Raw genomic sequence first — 23641 nt, forward strand, 5'->3', positions numbered from 1 at the left:
ATCTATCTATCTTTGCTGCTGCATGGCTGCACTCGTTGGAGCTTTAAGGTTCGGATCTGACATCGATTCGATTTTACAGACCATATGGTAAGCTACTGTATTCCAAATGACTCAAGCTGACACATGAACAAGACTTGGAGCTACTTTGCAATGCATGACAAGAATTTCGGCTTCATATTCGTTCAAAACTAATTAGTGGAAGCCGGTTAATACATGGGGCATTACGGGACTTCGAAATGTATGGCACGAAGCTAATAACGTATTATAAACTGCCAAAAAAGCAAAGCATATGCACTTAGACAAATTAAATATCAAACGTGACTATTTAAAAGCAGAACTGACCTCTGTTAAGTTGAACTGACGGTCTCACGCAGTTCGTACTAGGAATGATTGCATCTTGCGCTAAAAATGCAGTCCTTCGTTTGAAAACGAAATCACCAGCCACAGGAAAGCTTAGTAAAATACCTTCTCCTTCTGAGGCTTAAGTTGAAATCACTGAAGTGCTGTGGATCTCGCGCAAGCTAATTCAAGTAATGAAGTTTGTTTCCATCCTACCATGTGATCATATGGTTAACGTTGATGTCGATCCTAACGTGTTTAAATTGTTTAAACTTTGACTGACCTTAGTAGTCTTCACCCCGCAGTGTGGAACTGCCGGATGAAATCGATCGTTAAATACCAGCGCGCGCGATATGGGGCTTATATGTTTATCACCGGGGGGGGGGGGGGGGTACTCGACATAATTTCGGGTAGGGAGGTGCGGCCGGGCCTCCTAAACCCTGACCCTGTTTAAGACACGAACCTCTGATTTTCCTACCCTGTTTAAGACAGAATGCCAATTTTTGATACCCCGTATAAGACATAAACAAGTACCTCACTTGCTTGTTGTGATCGTGAATTAAGCTAAGTATCAATGCCTAAATCAACGTAAGTCAGTAACACGGAAGAATTTGTGAAAATTCGGCTTGTTACACCTCTGCAGGCATATAAGCCTATCTTGATTGACTTTGGTCCATGCAAAGATACCCTGTTTAAGACAAAAATGGGTGAAATATATACCCCGTTCAAGACAAAAAACCCTGAAAACCATACCCTATCGGGCCGCACGTCCCCGTTAAGCCCTAATAAGGGAGTGCCCCCCCCGGGGTTTATCAGTCGACCCATGTTCGCCTGAAACGTGAAACTATTCACAAACTGGCTATAAATAAATGCCTTGATCGTCTTTTAAACACTTGCCTTCAGGGTGAGCTGTACTGTTCTTGTTTCACCCACCGCGCGAGAAATTAAAAGATTCTTTTCTCAGGCGGCGGGAAGGTGCCCATGGCGGGTGCATGAAACAAAACCTGCTGTTATCGGATTTTGTCATGCCGTCTTCAGGATGCTTTAATTAATTTTAATTACCTTTTTAATATCGGTCTTAAAGCCCCGGAAATGCCAAAGTTTAAAATTGAAATAATAATAATGATAGTACGTTAAATTTTATTTTGCCAAATTAGTAGCCTTGTGAAAAATCAACTGTACCATGGCGACAAAATGCAAAACTGCTGTTCAACAGCTTTCGTTTAAAGAAAGTGGTATTCACTCTCAACTTAAAAACTGATAAGGACTCCTTAACACCACGTGAAAGTAATGTTGTTACTGAAATACCTTTTATTTAAAATTAATGCTAACATGCCATGGGGTTTTAACCACTAACTTCAGTACAAAGTTAGATCCACCTTGTACAGCATAATAAACAGTACCACATGACAGTACGTTTCGAAAGCCTTCATTTTCAATGGTAACACACTAGGGTTTCATCAAAGATTCAGCAAATTCGAAACACCCTGTAGAACATAACAAAAGGTAGCAAATGAAATTACTGCCCAATAGCTTTCATTTTAAAGTTAAGACTTCCTTAAAACTGAGTTAAGACTTCCTTAGCTTGAACAGCATAATAAATAGAACTGCATGAAAACACTGCTCAATAAACCTCCATTGCTTTTCTTTGATCATGGCATCACACACTTGTTCAGCATAATAAACACAACTCTATGAAAGTTCTGCTCAATAGCTTTCATTTGAATGGTCACACACTAGGGTTTCTTGCATCCACAGCTGACTTTAAAGTTATAATCTCTTAGTGCAGCACAATAAACAGCACCACGTAAAAGTACTCGCTTGATATGATCACACGGTTACTGTTCGAAAAGCTGGATATATTAAAATACGTCAATTATGATTCAGATGTAACAAACTAACCAGAGTACCGTATTTTACTTTTATGAAATACCGTTTTCAGGTTCAGTTAGCCGGCCCATGCAGTGACAGGCGACTTGAAAACCCTGCGAGTTCCATATTGGAACTCCAAACTTTTTTTACCTGCATGTATTAGAAATGTTGAAAATGTTCACTACTTAAAAATCAAATTAGCGTATAATTGGCGCAGTCTAATTCAATTCCCAGCTATTAGCAAAGTTTGCTGATCTCAGGGAAATCAGCTATCCGTTTAAAAACCGCATCATTTTTCGGCTGACAGTTTAAATTTTGACAAATTTATAGCCGCTATCAGTGAAACGCCGTCAGACTCATTTTAGTGCTTCTGCACGTGCTGCACAAAACAAGCTAGAAAACAACAAGAAATTAAAGAGCGTACTTATAATTAAATAGTGTACCTCGTTAAGCCTGAACAGTCAAGCATTTCAATTCTGCTAATAAACGTGTAAGCCTTTGTGACTAAACATTAGGGCCATTAGTGATGCACGTTTGAGAATAAAAATGCGTTTAGACCCCTGCGTTTCCTGTCTCGATTTTCATCAAGCCAGGTGGCAGGGTTTTTTTAAATTATACACTCCGATTCCTTTTCGAAATTTATGTAACACGCGTCATGCACCATTACACAAACTACTGCCAGTGGATATTTTGACGACCCAAGACAAGTGTCATGCAAAAAAAATATATATTTTTTATTTAGTAATAAAGTGGTTTGGCTCCAACTAGTCAACCGTTCGAGACAGCCACGTTATCGGCCGAATGGACTCGGATTCTTTTTCGATAGAGCAACTGACTGAACAGTTACTTGTCGCGAGTCTTGATGCATGTATTTAGCTTACGTGTTTACCATGATCAGCACTGATCAGTAACAGTGAACTTATTCTACTGTTTAGCTCAGCTTTATGCACCATTCTGTTCGAGTAAAACTGTTCTTTTAAATGCAAGCCGGAATGTGAGGTTTAAAAGTTTTGTACGTACCTTTTGAATGAATCTGATTCTCCCAGCCTTTATTGCAACCTCGCATCAAAAAGACGTTCTGCGATAAAAGAAGGAAAAGTTTGATCAGTTAATCGTCAAAAACGTTGAGCTCGGACTCAGTCATTAAACAAAGTCTTACTCCTCGAGTAGAAAGAATGCTGGGCTGACCGAGGTCCGATTTTCAGTATTTTATCGATATCAGTAAGTGTCTTTTGTTGTGGCTCAGTGGGGTCATGATCCTAAGCAACTAATCTGTCACTTCGACAAATTGTATTCAAATTCCAGCCTTTTACGATTGAACTCTACAGAAAGCGCTCAGTAATCAATCAGTTAATGACCTCGCTGTTTCTATAGAGATAATGCTAATAATTCGACGTGTAAAATAAAAGCGTTCTCAGCTTCTTTGTTTCGTCGTTGTTGATTATTTTTTCAGTGCAGATCGCTTGGCTGCAAAATAACGTGCAAAATATGATTTATGAAACAATAGAAAAGAAAACTCTGTTCTCTGACTGACAATACGTTGGTAATCTTATCATTAAAACACAAAGCCGCAAACATCTTGATATATGAAATTAAAGTTTTACATTTGAAAATAATTGATTGTCTTTAATTTCGTCGATATAAATGATCATTTCTCGCTTTCACATTTATTAACTTTTGACCAAATATTATTTGTCTTCGGATATTTAATCCCATAAGTAGTTCTTCAAAACTATTTTCCTTTAATTTGTTAAGTGTTAGAACTAAAGTAGTACCGCTTGTGCAGAGCATTCATGATGGTGACGGAAAACTGTGGCCAATATATCCACTTGACAGGACTGACACCAAAGGTTGGCGCCTTTGAAGCATTAAGGTTATTCCATCGAAATAGAGCTGACAATAGATTTTCGCTCAAACTTTGCCTACCGGTTGTTCATCCTAAGAAGACTTTATTTTTGCCGGAAATAAAAACGGGGGGTTCCGGTATTCGTTTAGGAGCAGGAAGATCTTGAATATTAAAATGAGTACTGGCTAAGTTCACATTTCCGTTTATTATTTATTTTTCTACCATAGAAATTTGTTCATATTCATTTCATAGAAAGAAGGTGATTGCTAGACTCAAAAAATAAAAAAAAGGTAGATCAGATCCCGGTTCTCGTTACGAGAAAACGACGATCTATCTCTCTTGCGAGCCAAATTCGATTGTCTCATCAACGAAATGCTAATTATTCAAGACCTAAAGCCAACTTTAGACGTGCAAAGTAACTCAATCCGCGCGAAACTATTTACATAACCGTGCAGCAAATGTCTATTATACTATTTTTCACAAACTAATTTACATTCACACTACGATACAACACTTTACCTTGATAATGATGTTAGTTAAATCGAAACGTCGGACAACTGTACAGTTTTAATATTTCGATTAATAAATGCTCGCAATTTGGTAAAGCAGTTTTTATCTTTCTTTCCGAGTTTAACTAGATTTGTTTTCTTGAGAGCGCGTTACAAGTTCTCGGAAGAAAAGAAAAACGCGGACTTCAACGCAGGCTTTATCTTTCGGTCGATTCTTTTTTTTTTTACTTAATGCACATAAAACATCCAGCACAGGAGTAGCGGCCTATACCTATACCTGGTTCCAAGACCAGATAAATTTCAAAAAACAAAAACCGGCAAATGTATACCTAAACAGCTTTCAAGCTCTCACAGATATTATTTTGAAAGGAAGAGAAAGCTTTCAGTCGTCTCGTGGCGGGACAAATGACAAAACTCACGGTTATTCGTTTACAACTGTTTTACCTTGCATAATATATAAACTTACCTCACGTAGGACAACTCCAGACTGACCGGGCTACAAAAACGTTTAAGTTGTCCATTATAATAATTTCATCAGGCATTGTGGTGTTTTTTGCGGGGTAAAGTGCTGAATTCAGCGGGCTAAAATATATTTTAGCCCGCTGCAGCTGCCGTGGACCAATCAGAAAGAAGAAAATAACGAAGCCAGCCAATCAGAACTGAAATCCATTCAGCTGTTCGCGCCGTTTTCTTGCTGGCTGGCACAAGCTGGCATCACTCCAAGCTCCGTTTAATTTGAGTCGTGACGAAACTGTTTTCGAGATTTATAACGACAAAATGGTTGAAGAACTAAACGGGGGAGTAAATTCTCAGTCTTTCTAGTTAGATGAAGAAGAATTACAGAAACTCGAAGAATAATCCAGGCGGATTAACAAAAGCCAACAACTTAAACTGAATTCGCCTTACAATAAGATGTTAATCAACGTCGCTGAAGACTATCTACGCTATGCGTCGGTCTTTAGCGCAAACATGTAATGGATTTGCGATACCGGAATCGAAAATCAACTGACATGCTAGGAATATGTCACGGGGATTTCGCAGAATTTTGGTCTAAACTGTTATGATATAAGTGGTAGGCAACTATTTCTATGAAGAATATTACCTTTGAACATTTAACTCAAGATAAAACCTTCATTTGGGGATAGATCTTAAACTTCGGCTATAAATATCGATTTCTTTGAAGACACAGGGAAACAACTTGAAAACGTTGGCTAACGTTTTCAAATTGCAATCCATTTCCATCCGAGCCATCCGCAGTCAAAGGCGCTTTTTAACAGTTTTAGTGCTCTAGAATAGCAATTTTTAATAAAAATGGACCATTACTTTGAAGTTTTCTACGACACAAATATAAATTTTGGTTGTTCAAAAATCTGTTAAAATCCGTGACATAATCCTTTTAATAAAATTAACTACAAAACCACGTGATGACGTTATCGCCTGCTTGCCCATGCGCTGTGGATGCTGCAGGATTGATTCTTTAGAAGGTCAAATTTAGGATTGACCTGAAATTTGGAATTCTATTCACCACTAATTGTTAACAGAATTATTCTCCGAAGCGGAGGTAAATATCCATATGTCTATAACTTAGGATCACTGTTTGCCATTCAGTGAATAGATCGGGCACACTCATCAGTTTTGTTTATTTTGCTTATTTTGTATTGTCATTATATCGGGATCAGTGACTGATTTATAGACAAAGAAGTCGTACTGACTGCAACTGTCACGCAATTACCGTTCTTGCCCTGACAGATGTTCCTTCCCTAAGTAGGTTATATGGATTTCTCTGCTGACACAAATTTCCTAAAGCGGCCTTCACACAGCAAGCTAGTGGCCAACTCCTGTTGGCAAACTCAAGTTGGTGTGTGTGAACGACGCAACAACGTTAAACAAGTTAGGAACTGTTGGCGACAAAATAGACCTTGTCTCTATTCTCGCCAACAATTTGCTAACTTGTTTGCCAACTGTTGTTGTGTCATTCACACACACCAACTTGAGTTTGCCAACATGAGTTTTCCAAATTTGATTTGTCGAGTGAAGGTCGCTTTTCTTTTCAGAGATTTTGCATTCATTCTCGTTTAAACTCAGATTCGAAATCAGCAAACTAAATAACATTTGCCGCCTTTAAACGGAAAGGTAGCCATAATACAGGTCACAAAAAATGGAAACCCGCACACAGTTATAGAACTTATAAGCCTTAATTCAATAAAAATGCGCTAACCTTTTCTTTATCTGCTGTCTTGTCAACTCAGTCCTCCCCAATTAAATATCTTGCCGTTTCCTTAAAGCAAGACTTTTCGCGTTGGATGTGCTAAACCAAAACTTTATGGCGAGACAGTTCAGTTTCTCTCGATATGAAACTGATAGTATAAGTGACCTTCTCCGGTCGGTAAATATAATGAGTGCAAATCCACTCAGATCTAGATCTCTTAATATAAGTTATTAATGGCTTCCAGGTGATATGCAAATTATCCACCGACAAGACTGTCTGTTATCGTGATAGATCAGGGCTTAAAATTAAGACAGTGGATAGTTTTTCGTGGCAGTTAGGCAGCAAGGAACTGTACAAGCTTTATTCTCGAGTATTAATTAATTATTGAATTACAGATTATAGATTAATTAGAATACGTCACACGTCAAAAATTAAATATATTTAATGTGCGTGAATTGTAGCTTTCTAGGGTACCTTTATCGGAACAGCAATCAACAAATACTTCCGCAATTTGTCTTTTTTATGTTAATTTTATAGCTTACAATCGTACGTTGCTAGCAAATGGGTCATTTATAAATTAATAAGTCGCCTAAAAACATAAGCTACCGCTTAAGATTCCGAATCCTTTTAAAATTTGATTATCCCGACCGGTATAAAGTTATTGATTTTACTCCTGAATATTTCCACCGTGTTTAAAGGAAATTAACATCGTTTCATTGACCATGAAAATTTTTCAAAAAGTGTTTTAAAAATGTGATTTTGTGAATAATAAAATTTTCCAGTCCCTCTTCTTGTCACAACGCCCGAGGAACATTCAATTCATTGCGCATGATCAGTGAACAATCACACAGACACACATGACGGAGGCCACAGAAATGCTGAAGCCGAAGATCACCGAGCGCACAGACGGAACAGCACGAAAACACGAACAGGCGGGGCCACGAGGCCACAGGAGGTGACGAGTGAACGGCCATGGCTGTGAGTGCGTGGGACGGACGCGACGTCCCCACACCACAGCCCAACGTACCGGCATGAGCGGCGGACCGCAAGAGCACCATGCACATGTACGGGGATCGAGATGGTCCGCTGAAAGTGATGGAGGGGGAGAGGAGGGTGGGTGGACCCTGCCCGTCCACAAAACGCTGGCCACACAAACAGCAGTGGTCGGCACAACCCACAAACACGACCCAGGAAGAAACCAAGCCGAGAATCACCGCAAAATCGAGATGACGGGGAAACAGCGAAAACGAAGCCGAGCTGCCAAATGGCAAACAAGCAAAATGGCTGCAAAGACCGTGACACAGTCCCTGAGCACACACTGACGAGGGCAGGGAGAAGCACTTATCGGATTCGGCGAGAAAAAAGTGAAGTGCTGCACAGCTTCGAGACAGCAGTTCAGGCCCGCCAAAACGAGTCACGGCGAAACCACAAATGAAAATGAGTGAGCAGAAAATGGACCTGTAGGTGGAACGATTATTCGTATGAAAGGTTTCGCACGTAGACTCGTTTTGAAACGGAGGCAAAGGGTAACTCGGAAATGGCCTATTAAAAGGAAGAAATATTTAAAAATACATAACATGGTTAAAAATCCCAACTGGCAGAAGCCATACCCGTTCTCTATTTACAAAGCGTGATCGAGGAATTAACTGAGGAGGATCGGGAACAAATCCAGCTAGCGTCGGGGTGGAGGAGTTGAACCCCCGGGACCCCCCGGATTACAAGACCAGGGACCGGTTTCTCGAAGGTCCCGAAAAGATTTCGCACCCGAAAATCCATAGCAAAATCTTGAACCTTACATGATTACCAGAGATTCCAACCCTCCCGATTTGATCGGGAGAATCCCAATTTGATGCGTTACCTCCCGCTCTCCCGATTTTTATCAGATTCTCCCGATTTATCACGAAATTCTGAAAACAGGGAAAAAAATGCTAATCTTTAGTATTTTTTTTGCGATCTGAGTGTACAACAGTAAAGAAAAGCACCAAAAATTATCTGTAAAAAGAATTAAGACCTTATCGAATAACTCAGAAATACTGTCAAAATGCCGGAAGCAATACTCGAGAGAACCTAAATTTGCAAATTTTCCTGGGGAAACATGTCCACAGACCCTTCTAGAGGCTCGCACCTTCAGTGCTAAAAAATACTCCCTATTTTCCTTCAAAAAGGGTTGGAATCTCTGGATTACAGAGCTGTTTTATTCACAATTTTTTAATATGAACAGAGGTTCCCTTTATCCAACGTTTCAGGCATGTACACTTCTCTGTTTTTAACATACAGATAACTAAAATGGCTTTGCGAGCCCGGAAAGTCTCCGGCCGGGGCTTTCGAGAAACGGGCCCTACGCCACTCGGCCACGCTGCTTCCACTTTTAGCAAGGATACATGATAAACAATAGAAACCTACTGGTCAGCTTGTACATCCCCGTTTTTCCGTATATATAATAACCTAATTTGGTCTGGTAGCAGCTCTCGCAAGGTCTCACATGTATACCTGCCAACTTTTTCTAAGTCAAAGGCGTGAGATAACCTTCTCCACATTTTCCGAAGATGTTCCGACTATTTCCGAACGTTTCCGAAGATGTTCCGACTATTTTCGGAGATTTCCGAAGAGTTCCGAAGATGTTCCGACAATTTCCGGATATTTCCGAAGATGTTTTGACGATCTTCAAACGTTGCCGAAGTCTGTGAAATTGCAAACACGAATAACAATGCTCATTTTATGAGTTATGTTTCAGCAAAATTGAATTGAATGTACATTTAATGGGTTTTAAGAGTAAGAAATCTAATTTTTTCAGTCAAGCGTGAGAAACTGGGCTGTATGCGTGAAATCGATATTTTGGATCTGAAGGCGTGAGACTCACGCATAATGCGTGGGAGTTGGCAGATCTACACATGGATGGCTCGCTACACTTTCAAATAAATGGCACGCGATGCATGCAGAAGCGATTGTGTTTCACAAGGGGTCTTACATAATTTTGAGGAAAAACGTAAAGTACCTAAGTAGCTGACACCTTGTGTGTGAAAAAAGCTGTTATCCAACTGCAGCTTACATTTTTTAAACATAAGAAGCTTGTTAGTGATTGTATAGCTGTTATGAATTCACAGACCAAGGATGCAAATAATACATTTTCTTCGTAGATTTTCTCAATTGAACAATAGTAATATTTTATATTTTTATACTGTTTTTAGATTTCCCTATGTTGTCTCAACAAATATTGCGTTACACTGTTGTGTGATATCACGGATAAACGACATACGATACGCGCGAGCAAGCTTTTCAGCTGCGAGAAAGGTCAAACGGTCTCTTGCTCACAGCGGCCCTTTGTATTATGAGAATTAGAAATTTCTGTCAACTAAATCTAATAGACCCCATCATATATAATTAGTCTCTTTCGTTTATGCATTGTAGTGTTCCATTCTAACTGCACGGAAGTATTTTGCTTTTGTGTTAACGCGGCGATTTCTTGTTAAGTTAAACTTGATTTTCTGTTCGATCGGGCCAAACAGACAAAACGAACCGATCATTAGATGGCATAAAGCGATGTCACGCCATCGCTTAAAGAACAAACAACAGGAACAATGTAGCTTGTCTCCCTAACAGTAGCAACTGCACTACACTAGAGGGCTCAGGACAATTAGAAGGGCATACTTGCCTTTATTATACTTTAATTTTCCGCAGAAATTTTTTCTTTTAACGATTGCCCTGTGAGGGTAATAAAATATCACAATCAATCTACAACCAGAATTTAGTAAATAACACTTGAATTAAAAAACGTAATAACTGAACCATGTGCTAACCTATATGCTTTTAAATATTCTTAAAAACAATCCTTACTATAGACAAACCAAGTCTTGCAATGTAAAGGCAGAGCGAAATGTAACTGGTCCTATTACGTGCGACCATTCACCTGAAAGCTTCCTGTGAAGCTTATTCATTTTTCAATTTCTACCAAATGAAAATGTTCCATCAGGTTTTATACCATGACATATACCATATCGATATTAAATCTATTCTACATTATTGCCGTCACGTTGTTTTCCACTATTTGATTCCTGACGGACTGCATGTCAATTTTTCAATATGAAAACTATCACAGCGGTTATCGTGAAATAGGCCTATTTACTGGCACTGGCCAATATAATTATACATGAAATATACTTTCTCTAGGTTTCCTAAGAAGTCAAAACTGTTACTCTTGCCGTCTTCTGAAAAGGTTGATGCATACTATAATATTATTTAGAATAAGCATGTGTAGTCCGGTCTCAATTATTTGAGAAAAAAAAAAAAACGTTCAATGACTGGCTCGAGGTTTTTATAAGCTGTTTGTAAAGTTAAGTGAGGTTACGTCCTATCCAATCAGCGATAAGATCAGTGTCATATATTCAAGCATTGTCTTTCCGCAATACACTGTGCCACTTCCTTATGACCAAAAAATTTAGCACATCCAGCCGGGGTAAACCCTTCCTTGTTGACTGCATTCAAATCTGCTCCATTATCCAGCAACAGGTGGACTACCTCCATGTGACCAGAGCCTGCAGACACGTGCAGCGGTGTGTTTCCACTATCATCAGGCGCATTGACATCACTGCCTGCATCAACTAACACCCGCACGATAACTGTCTTGCCAAGTGCAGCCGCTGTGTGAAGAGCAATGCTCCCTTCAGAATCTCTTGACTTGACACTCGCTCCGTGTTCAAGAAACAGACGAACCATGTGCACATCACTGAAGGCTGACGCCAGATGAAGAGGAGTGCTTCCTTCATTGTCTCTAGCCTCCACATCTGCTCCTCTTTCAACGAGTATTTGAGCAGTGTGTTTTTGATCAAAAACGGCGCAGATGTGAAGTGGAGTGAAGCCTTTTGCGTCTCTAGCCTCGAGATTGCTGTAAATAAACAACAATGTGGATCACTTTTAAAAAAAATCTATCACAAGTGAAATTTACAAATAAAGCTAACTTTTGGTTTTATTTTTAACCAGTTACTCCCTGGACTTGTTAAGCATTTCCAGATCCTTTTTCTGGCGAAAGCCAAAGCGAGCACTACCTTTCTAAGTCTTCCGTTAAATAAGGTTAAGTCTGTGTCCGAGCCAAGTGGCCCATACAGCCAGAGCTTATCCCTGTTTCCGTGGCACTAAGCGACTTAAAGTATTGTTACTCTCCCCTGGATGGGATGCCAGTCCATCGCAGGGATTACCCCCCAGCAGTAAATTCGCCGGTACCCATTTATACACCTGGGTGGAGAGAGGCACTGTGAGATTGAAGTGTCTTGCGCAAGAACACAACGCAGCGCCCCGGCCAGGACTCGAACCCGGGCCGTTCGACTCGGAGTCAGAGCGCTCTAACCATTAGGCCACCGTGCCTCTCACAATTCCGTTAAATAATCAAAGTTAAGATGGTTTTCGCCCAACATTCGAGCAATACAGGCAAAAATAAAGTTACCAAAGAGACCTCATACGGCTCATAGTATGGTAACAGTTTAAGTACAGCTATCAAAAACCTGCCAAAACTTTAGCACTCAAGCTGACCCCGCGAGAGAAAAATGGATTTGAATTTATCTATATTTCAGTGAAGACGGACGTTTCACGCCAGTTCAAAACAAAATGGCGCGCATTTTGAACATTATACGAGGTTTGACTTCAATTTTCTCGAGAATGCTTTAGAATTTAATTACAGGGTCACTGGGACAAATGAATTTCAGTAAGATCTTTTAAATAGTATACAAAATGTTTCCGTGCTATGAGCAGAATTTTGGTACTTAATTTTCGCACTCATTTCTCGAACTTTCAGCGGAATCCGTCTTAAATACTCAAAGAAAAACCCGAAAAAAATGAAGTCACGTCTTACCTTGCTTGATCAATTACAACCAAAACAGCTTCCGTGCTTCCAGAACAGCATCCCACGTGCAAAGGTGTACTGCCTTTATAATCCACAGCTTGAGTATCACTGCCATGCTTCAACAGAGCTTTTACCAAATACCTGTCATTTGCGTACACAGCAAGATGAAGAGGGGTAGAACCCAACTCATCAATAGCATTAATTTGTCCCCCATGCAAAATGAGTTTTTCTACAATACCATGAGCACCACCAATACAACTCGCCATATGCAGGCACGTTCTTCCCTGTACATTAGTAGCATGGACATCACCTCCGTTTTCAATGAGCAGGCTGGCAATCTCATCTTTAGCTCTTGCAATGGCTATGTGAAGAGGCGTGTTTCCTTGCTTATCTCGACAATGAACACTTCCTCCTGCCTTCAACAGAAGCCTAACAGCGCAGAATACAGCCTGATGAAGAGGAGTGCAACCATCTACATTCACGGCATTAACATCTCCACCTTTCTTTATTATCAGTTTCAAAAGACTAGGCAGGTCAATAGCAAAGTGAAGTGCTGTGTTGCCATCTTTGTCTGCTACTTGCACGTTGCTTCCATGTTCCAATAAAATCATCGATCCTTCCTTCTTGTTTGTAGCAAGACTTACTAGAAATGGCGTCTGTCCTCTGTTATTAACAGCAGACAAATCTGCTCCTCTATCAATAAGGCGTTGTATCATTTCTGGAGTTCCTCGTGCAGCTGCTCTGTGTAGAGGTGTTTCGCCATTCTTGTCTCTCGCCTCAAGGTCCAATCCGTTGTTTAGAAGATTGTCCAACGTAGCTACACCATTAGACGCTGCAGCAAAATGAAGAGTTGTTCGACCAGTCACCGCATCAACAGCATGGTGGTCACCTCCATTCTCAAGATACGTTTCCAGAACGTTCCATTCCGAGCTCCAGAAGTTACGGCATTCGTCTATTGCTCGAAGAACAGTATTCCCACTAAAATCCTTTACATTAACGTCGCATCCATGAAGAAGAAGAAATTCGATCAATTCTCTGCATCCGCTTTTCATTGCGAGATAAAGGACAGTTCTCCCTTTGTTGTCAACAGTTCTTATGTCACTCCCGTTTAGGAACAGAGCCTCGGCAGCATCAAATTGTCCTCTTGCAGCAGCAAAGTGTAAAGGAAGCCAACCCATTTTATCAGCTAAATGAACATCAGCACCATTTTGAATCAACATCTCAAGGGCACTTCTGTGGCCCTCGTATGCAGCTGCATGGAGAGGGGTGCGATTTTCCCTGTCCAAGGCCCCAACGACTGCACCTTGCTGAAGGAGCCACTCGATACAAGCTGTGTTACTAGCTGTTGCGGCAAGATGTAAAGGCGTCTCTTTGTTGAAGTCTGGTAATTTAACATCAGCTCCATACTGTAAAAGGAGGTCACAGCATTCCCTTGTGGCATAATGTACATAATGAAGCGGAGATCTCCCAAATTCGTCAGTGACGTTCACCGAGCTTCCGTGATCCAACAAGGACTTGACAACGTTGTTTTCACCAGTGTCTGCATCTCCATAGCGACATCTTTCAACAGCAAGTATTATAGGAGTTTTTCCCTGTTTGTCCTTGGTATGTACATTGCTTCCATGTTTTAGTAATAATTGGACCATAGGCAAACCACCACAAGCTGCTGCTTCAGCGAGAGGAGTACGACCTTGTGCGTTTACGACTTCTAATTCAACGCCATGTTTCAACAACACTTGGGCTGCGTGGACACTGTTTGAAGTTGCAGCTACATGCAAAGGCGTCGTCTCCTCCTCACCTTTCATTTTGGCATCAGCACCGTACTGAAGTAACATCTGGACAAGTTTACCATTGTTGTTTTGGGCGGCATGGTGAAGGGGAGAGAAAGAATAAACATTCTTGACGTTTGTTTCACAACCGAGTTCAAGAAGAAGCTCAGCAACCTTGTCATAATTCATGGAACAAGCTATTTGAAGAGGGGTTTCAAATCTGGCATTCCTGATATTAATATCAGCACCATGCATAATGAGAAGCTTAGCAAGTTCCATGGCACGAGGGTGTGATACGCGCTGAAGAATACAAGAAAGAGCTGTGTCGCCTGACATATTTCTTTCATTTACGTCCAGACCCTTTTCTAAAAGGAGCGGAATCTTATCAAAGTCTTCACGATAAGCTGCTGATGTCAGCAAAGTTTCGTCATCTTCTAATTTGTCAAAAGTAAACTCTTTGTCGGAAAGTAGTTGAAGAACATCATGGGAACAATACTTGGCAGCAAGCTCTGCAAGAGGTTTATTTTCACTATGCGAGTTCGAAGTATCAGCTCCTCGTTCTATCAGAAGTTTTGCTACTTCGTTTTCACCCGCTTCTAAGGCACAATACAAGGGGGAGATGTTTTGCCTTCTGTTGCAGAACCATGCGTATTCATCTTCCTCTTCTTCGCTGTCTTCGCACTCAGTGTCCTTGTGATCACCACAACTCTTTATCTTTGTGGCGTCATTTCCATTGATGTTAGCTCCTTGGTCTAAGAGAAAAGCGACCGTATCACAATGTCCTGCCCTAGCCGCTCGCATCAGTGGTGTTTCGCCATATTTGCTAACTACATTAACGTCCTCTGATAAACCTCTGTCAAGAAGAAGTTGCAATACATCTGTCAGTCCATATAAGGCAGCTACTTCAAACAAATTGCCGTGAAAATAGTTATCATAGTCCCTGTTAACTAGCTTCAAGTCGCATTCTCTTTCAATCAAAATCTTAGAGGCAGCGGCATGACCTCCATGAGCTGCGAAGTACAGAGCTGAGCAACCAGTCTCGTCTCGAGAGTTTACATCAGCACCTTGATCTAAAAGATAGCTGATTGTGTCAGATTGGCCCTTGATAGCAGAAGCATGCAATGGTGTTCTACCATAGGAGTTCCTTGCATGAATGTCGGCTCCTTGCTCAACAAGATATTGGACCAACTCCAGACGAGTGGCAAAATGTAGAAGTGTATCCCCTTCTGAAGCCTTAGCTAATATATTCCCATTTTTTTCAAGAATAAATTTGACTACATCTGTTTGGTTTCCTTCAGCGGCATAATGTAAAGGCAACCAACCTTCTTCATCGCCCCTACTTAAATTTCCACCATTCTTCAGCAACAAATCAATAATTTGCATGTGGCCTTTTTGCGCAGCTAACATCAGAGGACTCACTCCGTAATTATTGACTTTTTTTACATCGGCACCGTGCTCTAGAAGAAGACGGACAGCCTCTGTGTGACCGTTTTCAGCAGCAAAAAACAATGCTGATGTTTGGGCGTAGTTTACTTTTGAAACATTAGCTCCAAGCTCTATTAGGCGTAGCATATTTCTGATTTTTCCACCCATTGCAGCATGGTGCAGTGCAGTATATCCCATAGCATCTTGCATCTCTAATGACGCACCTCTTTCGGCAAGAAACTCTACAACGTCTTCTTCATTAAACCTGGCTGCCAACATGAGAGGTGTCTCTCTATCTGCACACAGGTCGGGCGACTGAGAATCAACATGCTCACCACAATCAAGTAATCTACGAAGATGCTCTACCTGTCCCTTTTTTGCTGCCAAATGAAGAAGGGACTGTGACTGGAAATGCTTTGTGACTTTTTCGACAAATTCGCTTATTTGTTTATGCTCTTTAGAGACTTGTTGTCGCAAGACAGCGTAAATTGATTTGCCAGCGAAGTTGGGTGCATTGTGTCCGATCTTCAAACTAAAAACTATGGCACTGTCAAGTTTGTCTGGACTATAGTTCAAGATTGCGCTGACAATCTCAACGTCTCCTTCAATGCAGGCTGACTGCAAACGGCTCAGACCGCTATCCTTGTCAGGTGTGGTCAGTAGATTAAAGGCCAAGCTTTTCAAAGGCAGCTGAAACATAAACAAAGCCATGGTCGGAATAAAGCACATCCTTACAGAAACTATTTCAGTATCAACAACAAAAACAGCAACAACAACAAAAGCAACAGGAATTAGTTTCTAATCACAATGGGTTCACAGCCCTGAAATAATTATATGTTGTGGTTCAATAAGCCTTATCACGGTTTTCGACGCCATCTTGATGAGTAGGCAAAGCGGGTAGAAATTACAGTGTTTGTATGGGAATCCGACGGCAAATATCTTTTACAAAAATTAAATTCTGGACTTGTAAAGTTGAGATGCTTGGCAAAAGTTTTTATTCGCCAAGTTTAAAGGTTGTCGCTGGGTTAAAAAGCGTTCAGTTACGTTTTATTTTTTCCATACATTTGTCTATAATTTTTTTTCCGCGAACCGCGTCAATCATGCGGAAAAAAATATTGACAAATGGGAAATAAAAAACGTAACTAAACGCTTTCTAGCCCAGCTACATCCTTAAAACTCGGCGAAAAAAGCTATTGCCTAGTATCTTAACTTTACAATTCATAAGTTGTCCAGAATTCAATTTTTGTAAAAGATATTTGGCTCGGACTCTCCTACAAACACTGTAATTTCTACCCGCTTTGCCTATTCGTCAAGATGGCGTCAAAAACCGTGATAAGGCCTATTTCACCCTGGGTACAATTTGGTATTTTCCTTTGTTCTAGTGTATGGTAATATATGATAATGAATATAAAAGACAGGAAGATAGCAAATTGTACCAAGGGTAAATTGAACCACAACATACATGACCTGGTCTACAATCAAGCAAGATTGACCAATCACAGCGCCACTCTAAAACAAAGGATGGCAACCTGGTTTATTTGTCAATCCGGCTTCATGAGCTTTTTCAAATAGTTTGACTATATACCTGCGTGATTTAAATGCACTGCAGATGAGATTGTCTGTTTGAGAATTTTGTAGTTAAGATTAAATCGAGAACGGTGCATATACCAGAAAGTTAAAGTCATTCTAAGGTGACGAGATTGATCCACAACCGATCGCCACAAAAGCGAGCCTGAAGCATAAAAAGCAGATTTGGACTCAGAATGGCTTTTCCAAGATTCAGTACTAGTTTTTTTCGTAGATCTATAAGCGATTCATACTTATTATTACAAAAAATAGTACATTATATGTGTGTGAACATGACAGAATTCATAGAGAAGTGTGGACGAAAATAAACATGGGGACCGAATTCTTTTGACAATTTGAGATATATTTACTAATATAAAAACTTTACCGATCTTCCGACAGGTTTAAAATTAAAACACACCTCTTTGACTTCGCCAATGGTAGGCAAAGGAACTACAATTTGCAGCAAAAGTCTTTGTGAAACTTCAAAAATAGTGCTAGTAACTTAGTGACAAATCCTTTTCAGTTGAGAAAAAATTTTGCAAGCTTAGATTAATAGAAATCAACATTGCTTGGGGGTTTGGCTGTACAGGGCATGCGCAGTCCTTTAAATGGAAGATTACAGAAATCAGAAATCAGAGAAATGAGTTCGGCAGGATTCAAAAGATAATCAACAACACCCAGACCACAGCACAATAGCTAACCGACAATCAGAGCTAGCTAGATGTTATCCAAAATGGGTGTACAACAAGGCAGGAAAATGTTATATCGCTATTGGTGTATCTATATTTGGAAGTCGTTCATTCCATACTCGCAGCCAGTGTAATCCGCAATTCTCACTCAACAGAATGGCATTGTTTGAGGGGTTACTATGACATGGATACTGTAAGTAAGGCTAAAATCATGACGAAGTAGGTTCATTCATTCACGAAATGCAAAAAATGGAAGTGGATTAGGTAGCTAGCCACCCCACTATATTCCACCAAAAAATACAAATAAGCACATTAACAGTGTTCCAGTTAGGTTTTTGAGAAGCAAGGGGTCTCCAAATTTATCAGAGGGGTCAACGAAAAGTTGCCAACCCAGTAAATGCAGTGCCTTGTTAGGGGAAAGGGTCAGGAAAAATTTTCTCTTTTTGTAGGGAGGGCTCTTTATATGGCACTTCACGAGAAACATTTTAAAAGAGTTATGTTTCAGGGTGCTATCTGGTAGCATTTGGGGTAAAAAAGAAAAGAAAATTTCCTGATTAAAATTATCTACTTAAATGATAAAATAACCTAACCTTAAATAATAATTAATTTTCTCAAATTCTGGGTACATATGACCCTGTTTTCACAAAATGAAGTTGCATTTAGTACTTTGGACTCAATTTTCATACTCAGTAGTCCACATAGTATGACAAAACTTCCACAAATTACCGTATTTTCTCAAATAAACGCCCCCGGCGTTTATTTCAAACTTGGCTTCGTGAACCCGGCGTTTATTTGAAGCCGGCGTTTAATCAGGGCCCGGCGTTTATTAACGGACTGCAATTTTCTGCCAATTTTTCAGATTGATTTATTGTTACCGATCTTCGAGACCAAGGGGCAGTTTGTCAAGGCGGGACGATTTTTCTCTTCGTTCTGCCCCGAAAAAGTGTCCCTGGGTATCCAAAGGTGATTATTTTTCAAAGGTGCACTATTACGGATTGGATAGTTTATGTTGCAATCGAGATTTGTGACAAACAGAATATATTTACTTGTTAGCTTGACCTCAAATAAACGCCGGGACCTCGAACAAACGCCCCCGGCGTTTATTTAAAAACTAGCAATTTTGACCCGGCGTTTATACGGGTCCGGCGTTTAATCGAGAAAATACGGTATGTTTGATTAAAACTGGTTACATAAATGGAAAACCACTGTCTTTTTACCCATTAGATTATCTCCTTTTTACTTTTTAGACTTTTCGTGTATAAATACATAAGGCACAAGAACTGAAAAGACTTTTTGTTAATTTCAGTCTAGGGTTTTGATTGGCTAAGACTGGCCACCGGATCTCAGCAATTATACTGACTAGGTACAGTAAATACAAGTACACTGTACATGTATCAGTATGGTCAGAAAAAAAAACAACATAGACAATTTCTTTTTTTTTTTAACATTTTTTTTAAACATAGACAATTTCTTACTTCTTGCCAAAATTACACTTTTTTAGACCATTTAAGCATATTTTTTGTTGGGTTTGCTTAATTTTGAGCCATTTAATTAGGTACCCATTATATAATTTCAACCTCACAGAAAAATGCAAAAAATCCAAGATGGTGGATTCTTAATCACCATGCCATATGACATCATCATTTTCTGCTGTGGACTGCAAAGGAGGCATCTTTGGATAAACATCTATTTACATTGTACCCTCCTTGAAGTTACATATACAGTCAACTCTCGCCTTGCAGACACCCCGCTTTTGCGGACACTTGCTATTATGGACAAAATCCAGATCCCAGGCAAAAGAGGTTTGACTGGAAATGACTCCCGCTATTATGGACTCTCGCTATAGCGGACACTAAACGACACCCGAAGCATGTCTGTTATAACGAGAGTTGACTGTATAAAGGTGACTTTGGTCATGAAAGACCAAAAAAGCCACATACAGTAAATTCTCACCTTGCAGGCACCTCACTATTGCAGATACTCGCTATTACAGACAAAATCCAGATCCCCGGCAAAAGAGGTTTGACTGGAAATGACTCCCGCTACAGTCAACTCTCCTTATAGTGGAGACCCTCGGGGTTTCGTTTAGTGTCCGTTATAGTAAGAGTCCGTAATAGTGGGAGTCATTTCCAGTCAAATCTCTTTTGCTGGGGATCTGGATTTTGTCTGTATAATAGCAAGTGTCTGTAATAGCGGGGTGTCCGCAAGGCGATAGTTGACTGTATTATGGACTCTCACTATAACAGACACTAAACGAAACCAAGAGTGTGTCTGCTATAATGAGAGTTGACTGTATAAGGCTAAAAGATAACTCTGTGCTTAAGTCCTAGGGATCAGAGGAGTAAGATGGCTTATTGGTGCTAATGCTTAACTTAATTTCTTGGCTGTAGGATGAAGTGACAAGTAATCTTGCTACTTGCTCTATATGTGATGCTAGTCCAGCACCCAGGGGGGGGGGTACTCCGGCTTGTAAATGACGGGGATGATCGAATGGAGGCAAATTTTAGGATCCAAAAAAATCCCTGAACCAAAAATAACCCCCGAAAAAATCCCTTGTCAAATTACCCCTAAATTGCCGGGAGGGGCAATAATATATAACAAAAAGAAAATCATACAAAATTAAACATACGCTCGTGTTTGTTTATTTATCATACCATAAATACGCCAAGGCCGTGCCAAGGCACTGAAGTTCGTTTTTAATACCCCAAAAAATCCCCTTTTTAAATCAAGTCACCTAAAAAAATACTTTCCAAAATTTCCAACCCAAAAAAATCCCAGAATCGAAAATTTCAAACCCAAAAAAATCCTTCGATCATCCCCGTCATTTACAAGCCTGTCGAGTACCCCCCTGGGGTCCAGCACTGGCTGGCAGTCTTTTAACAAAATTCAGCAATGTATATGGTCATACACATTCCCTTTAATGATTAAATATATATAATACAGTGTTTATCCTGTTGATCAACAGCTGCAACATTTTTTGTATTACTTAAAAAGGTCAAGTACCACCTGCTGCTGGCCCCAGCTCCAAATCAAATGCCAGTAGCAGTGAAAACAAGCAACATGGAAATTATAGTGCTAAATAAATTTATCAAGGCATGGTCGACTATTTTGTTCTGCTCACAGGTTTCACCTGTAGCAAACGGGCTAGCCTACCGGCTTGAACCAAACAGCAATCAATCAAAACAGAACTTAAGGTCGCGGGGGATACCTACAGCATGAATAAATTCATGAAGGGAAATTTTGCTTGACCTGAATCTTTTAAAACGCTTATTTCTCAGCTGTTATGGGTGTGATTAAGCTCAAATTTTACAGGGACATAAAGAAATGATGAAAGATTGCGAATGTCATCTTTTATTTGGTAGATTGCATTTAATGGCGATGTTATAGCCTCGTTAGTGCCAAATTGGACTCTCATAATAAATTGGACAAACACATAATGTAGTACAAAATTAGACAACAGGTGTCAAATGATATACCCTCTCCAATGACCGATTCCCTCTATGGCGTGTGCCTGCAGGGAAACATGGTATTTGTATTCATCAAACTACGTGTGAGACTTAATTAGCAACGATGAATACAACTACTGTGATTGCCCTGCAGGCATGCTCCATGGAGGGAATCGGGCATTTGATATTCTTCAACTGAGATTTTGATATAGAGAAGTGCAAAACAAACAAAGTTGCCTCTTTTTAAGATCAACTTTTTAATCAAATCACAGTGTTGAAAAATAATACGTAAACCAATCAACTTGCATTTATTTTACCCCTTTGTGGCTAGCTGGTATTTTGGCAGATAATGCTGGCCCTTGGCTGAAAGATTGTCCTGGAAATTTCAAACTTTTTTTTCACTTCTCAACCAATATATATTTTTTTCAGACAATCTTTCAGCCTCAAGTATAATTTTATGCTCTAATGTACCAGCTGCTTAAAGGGGCTTATTTTTATTTGCATCAAATTTATGTTGCTCAGTTAAGCAGATCTGTTGTTCAGATCTGTGAGCCAGAAATGAAAAATTGTTGAAAAATTGGTGTGAGATATCAGTCTAAGTAAATTTGGAGGCATAACAGATTCAGTTACGTGGTTAAGCCTGGTTTCCATATCATCACGGATATTTAAACAAAAGGGGATCATTGTCAAACATAGTAACTATTGATGCAAATGGCATGTATATAAAATGATTCATATATGATCATGAACTGTGGATGTACATGAAAGTGATAGATAAACATCACAGTGAATTTTCAATTTAAGCGAAATTGAATAAAGAAGCCCAATCCCTCCTCTTACAGGAAAATATGAACTCACATCATTGTCCTTGCTCTCAATGTGTGGCTTCATAGCTTTGATGGTAGAGCAACACAATGGTAACGCAGAGGTTAGGGATCACATTGAAGCCATAAATTTTTTTCAGGCTTCTTTATTCCAATAAGCTTCAATTGAAAAGATCACTGTGATGATCATTTATCACTTTTAAATTAACTATTAATAACTGTGCAAATATAAAGATTACAGATCCAGTGATCTGTTTCCATATAAACATAGACAAAAAAATCTCAAATCGCAGAATTGACAATCTTTTGTTGCATGTCTTTTGTTCAGAGTGGTTGCTTGATTATGAAATATATGGGGTGAGTTTTAATCACAGCAACTGCAGCTGAAACCATTTTGATATGATCCCAGATGATCACAGGCAATCAATAAGACTAACATGGTTCTATCTCCAGTGATCCTGCAATTATCACAGGCAATTATCACAGGCAATTTAAAATAATGTAAAGTCCCATGTATAGGCCGCACCCGTAGATAAGCCGCACCCCCCATTTGGAAGCTCAAATTTTGGAAAAAAAAAAATACAGACAATAAAGTTTGAAGTTCAAGTGAAGTTCTTTTGGTAAACAAACAAGGGCAAACAAGCACGGTTTCAAAACACTGATTGCTAGCCCATTGCATCACGAAATACGAACCTTCCATGCCATAGCCAGAAAGTTTGAAGAAGTATTAAACTCGGTTAGATGAAACTCATTATCCCCAATCCCAAACCCCTTTTCTTGGCTATTAAACGATGTGTAAAGTCACCATTCATATTTAAAACATGTGATCATGAGCTGCGATCACGAGTTCGCGACTGGGACGACTGGATCGAAGGTGGCCTTACGGTACTCGATCTAGCTGGGACTAATAGTGAATCATTCAAAACTTACCACTCGTTTTCCTATGGAGTTATTCATCGTCTTCTGTGATGCAACCTTCAAAATGAATAGAGCCAAGACAGCAGAAATTCGTCCCGATTCGTCCCTTGACAATTGCAATTTCAGCAGATTTCCTCCCAGACCAGCGGACCGGAAATTCTTCATTTACTCGTCACAAAATGTCCCGACTGTCTGGGACTAGGCTTCTCCCCGTCTCAGCAGGTATCACAAGATTCACAAACTAAATGGCCTTTTCTACAGACATTCAGGGATTGCTTGGTCGCGAGAAAAGAGAAGAAGGAAAATTATTTGGCACAGTTTACTTGCAGAACATTTCATCATATCGTGCAACTTCTGTTTCCAAAAATAGAACATGCTGATATCATGCTCGGG

At 39.9% G+C, this 23641-nt stretch overlaps 2 protein-coding genes across 7 annotated transcripts in view; both read right to left on the reverse strand.

Moving 5' to 3' along the window:
* Positions 1-6859, reverse strand: part of LOC144653892 (substance-K receptor-like) — a 106621-nt gene extending 99762 nt beyond the window's left edge. Inside the window, exons 1-2 of one of the 4 annotated variants that reach the window (XM_078514023.1) lie at positions 6785-6859; positions 3232-3289 (exon numbers count right to left, since the gene is read on the reverse strand). The gene's annotated coding sequence lies outside the window, so the exon portion shown is untranslated. Of the gene's footprint in view, positions 1-342; positions 644-2654; positions 2677-3231; positions 3290-6784 lie in introns of those variants that run through there. The other 3 variants (XM_078514028.1, XM_078514027.1, XM_078514022.1) reach the window with 3 other exon arrangements.
* LOC144653820 (uncharacterized) overlaps positions 1-23369 on the reverse strand; it is a 33853-nt gene extending 10484 nt beyond the window's left edge. The window contains exons 1-3 of one of the 3 annotated variants that reach the window (XM_078513922.1): positions 23261-23369; positions 12618-16492; positions 10403-11657 (exon numbers count right to left, since the gene is read on the reverse strand). In XM_078513922.1, the coding sequence (XP_078370048.1) occupies positions 11150-11657; positions 12618-16492; positions 23261-23287 (4410 nt within the window). In that variant the 5' untranslated portion in view covers positions 23288-23369 and the 3' untranslated portion in view covers positions 10403-11149. Of the gene's footprint in view, positions 1-10402; positions 11658-12617; positions 16493-23260 lie in introns of those variants that run through there. The other 2 variants (XM_078513921.1, XM_078513923.1) reach the window with 2 other exon arrangements.
* Between the last annotated feature and the right edge of the window lie 272 nt (positions 23370-23641).

The sequence above is a fragment of the Oculina patagonica genome, chromosome 5 (assembly GCF_052425735.1).
Source record: "Oculina patagonica isolate OP01 chromosome 5, crgOcupat, whole genome shotgun sequence".
In the NCBI taxonomy this organism is placed as follows: domain Eukaryota; kingdom Metazoa; phylum Cnidaria; class Anthozoa; order Scleractinia; family Oculinidae; genus Oculina; species Oculina patagonica.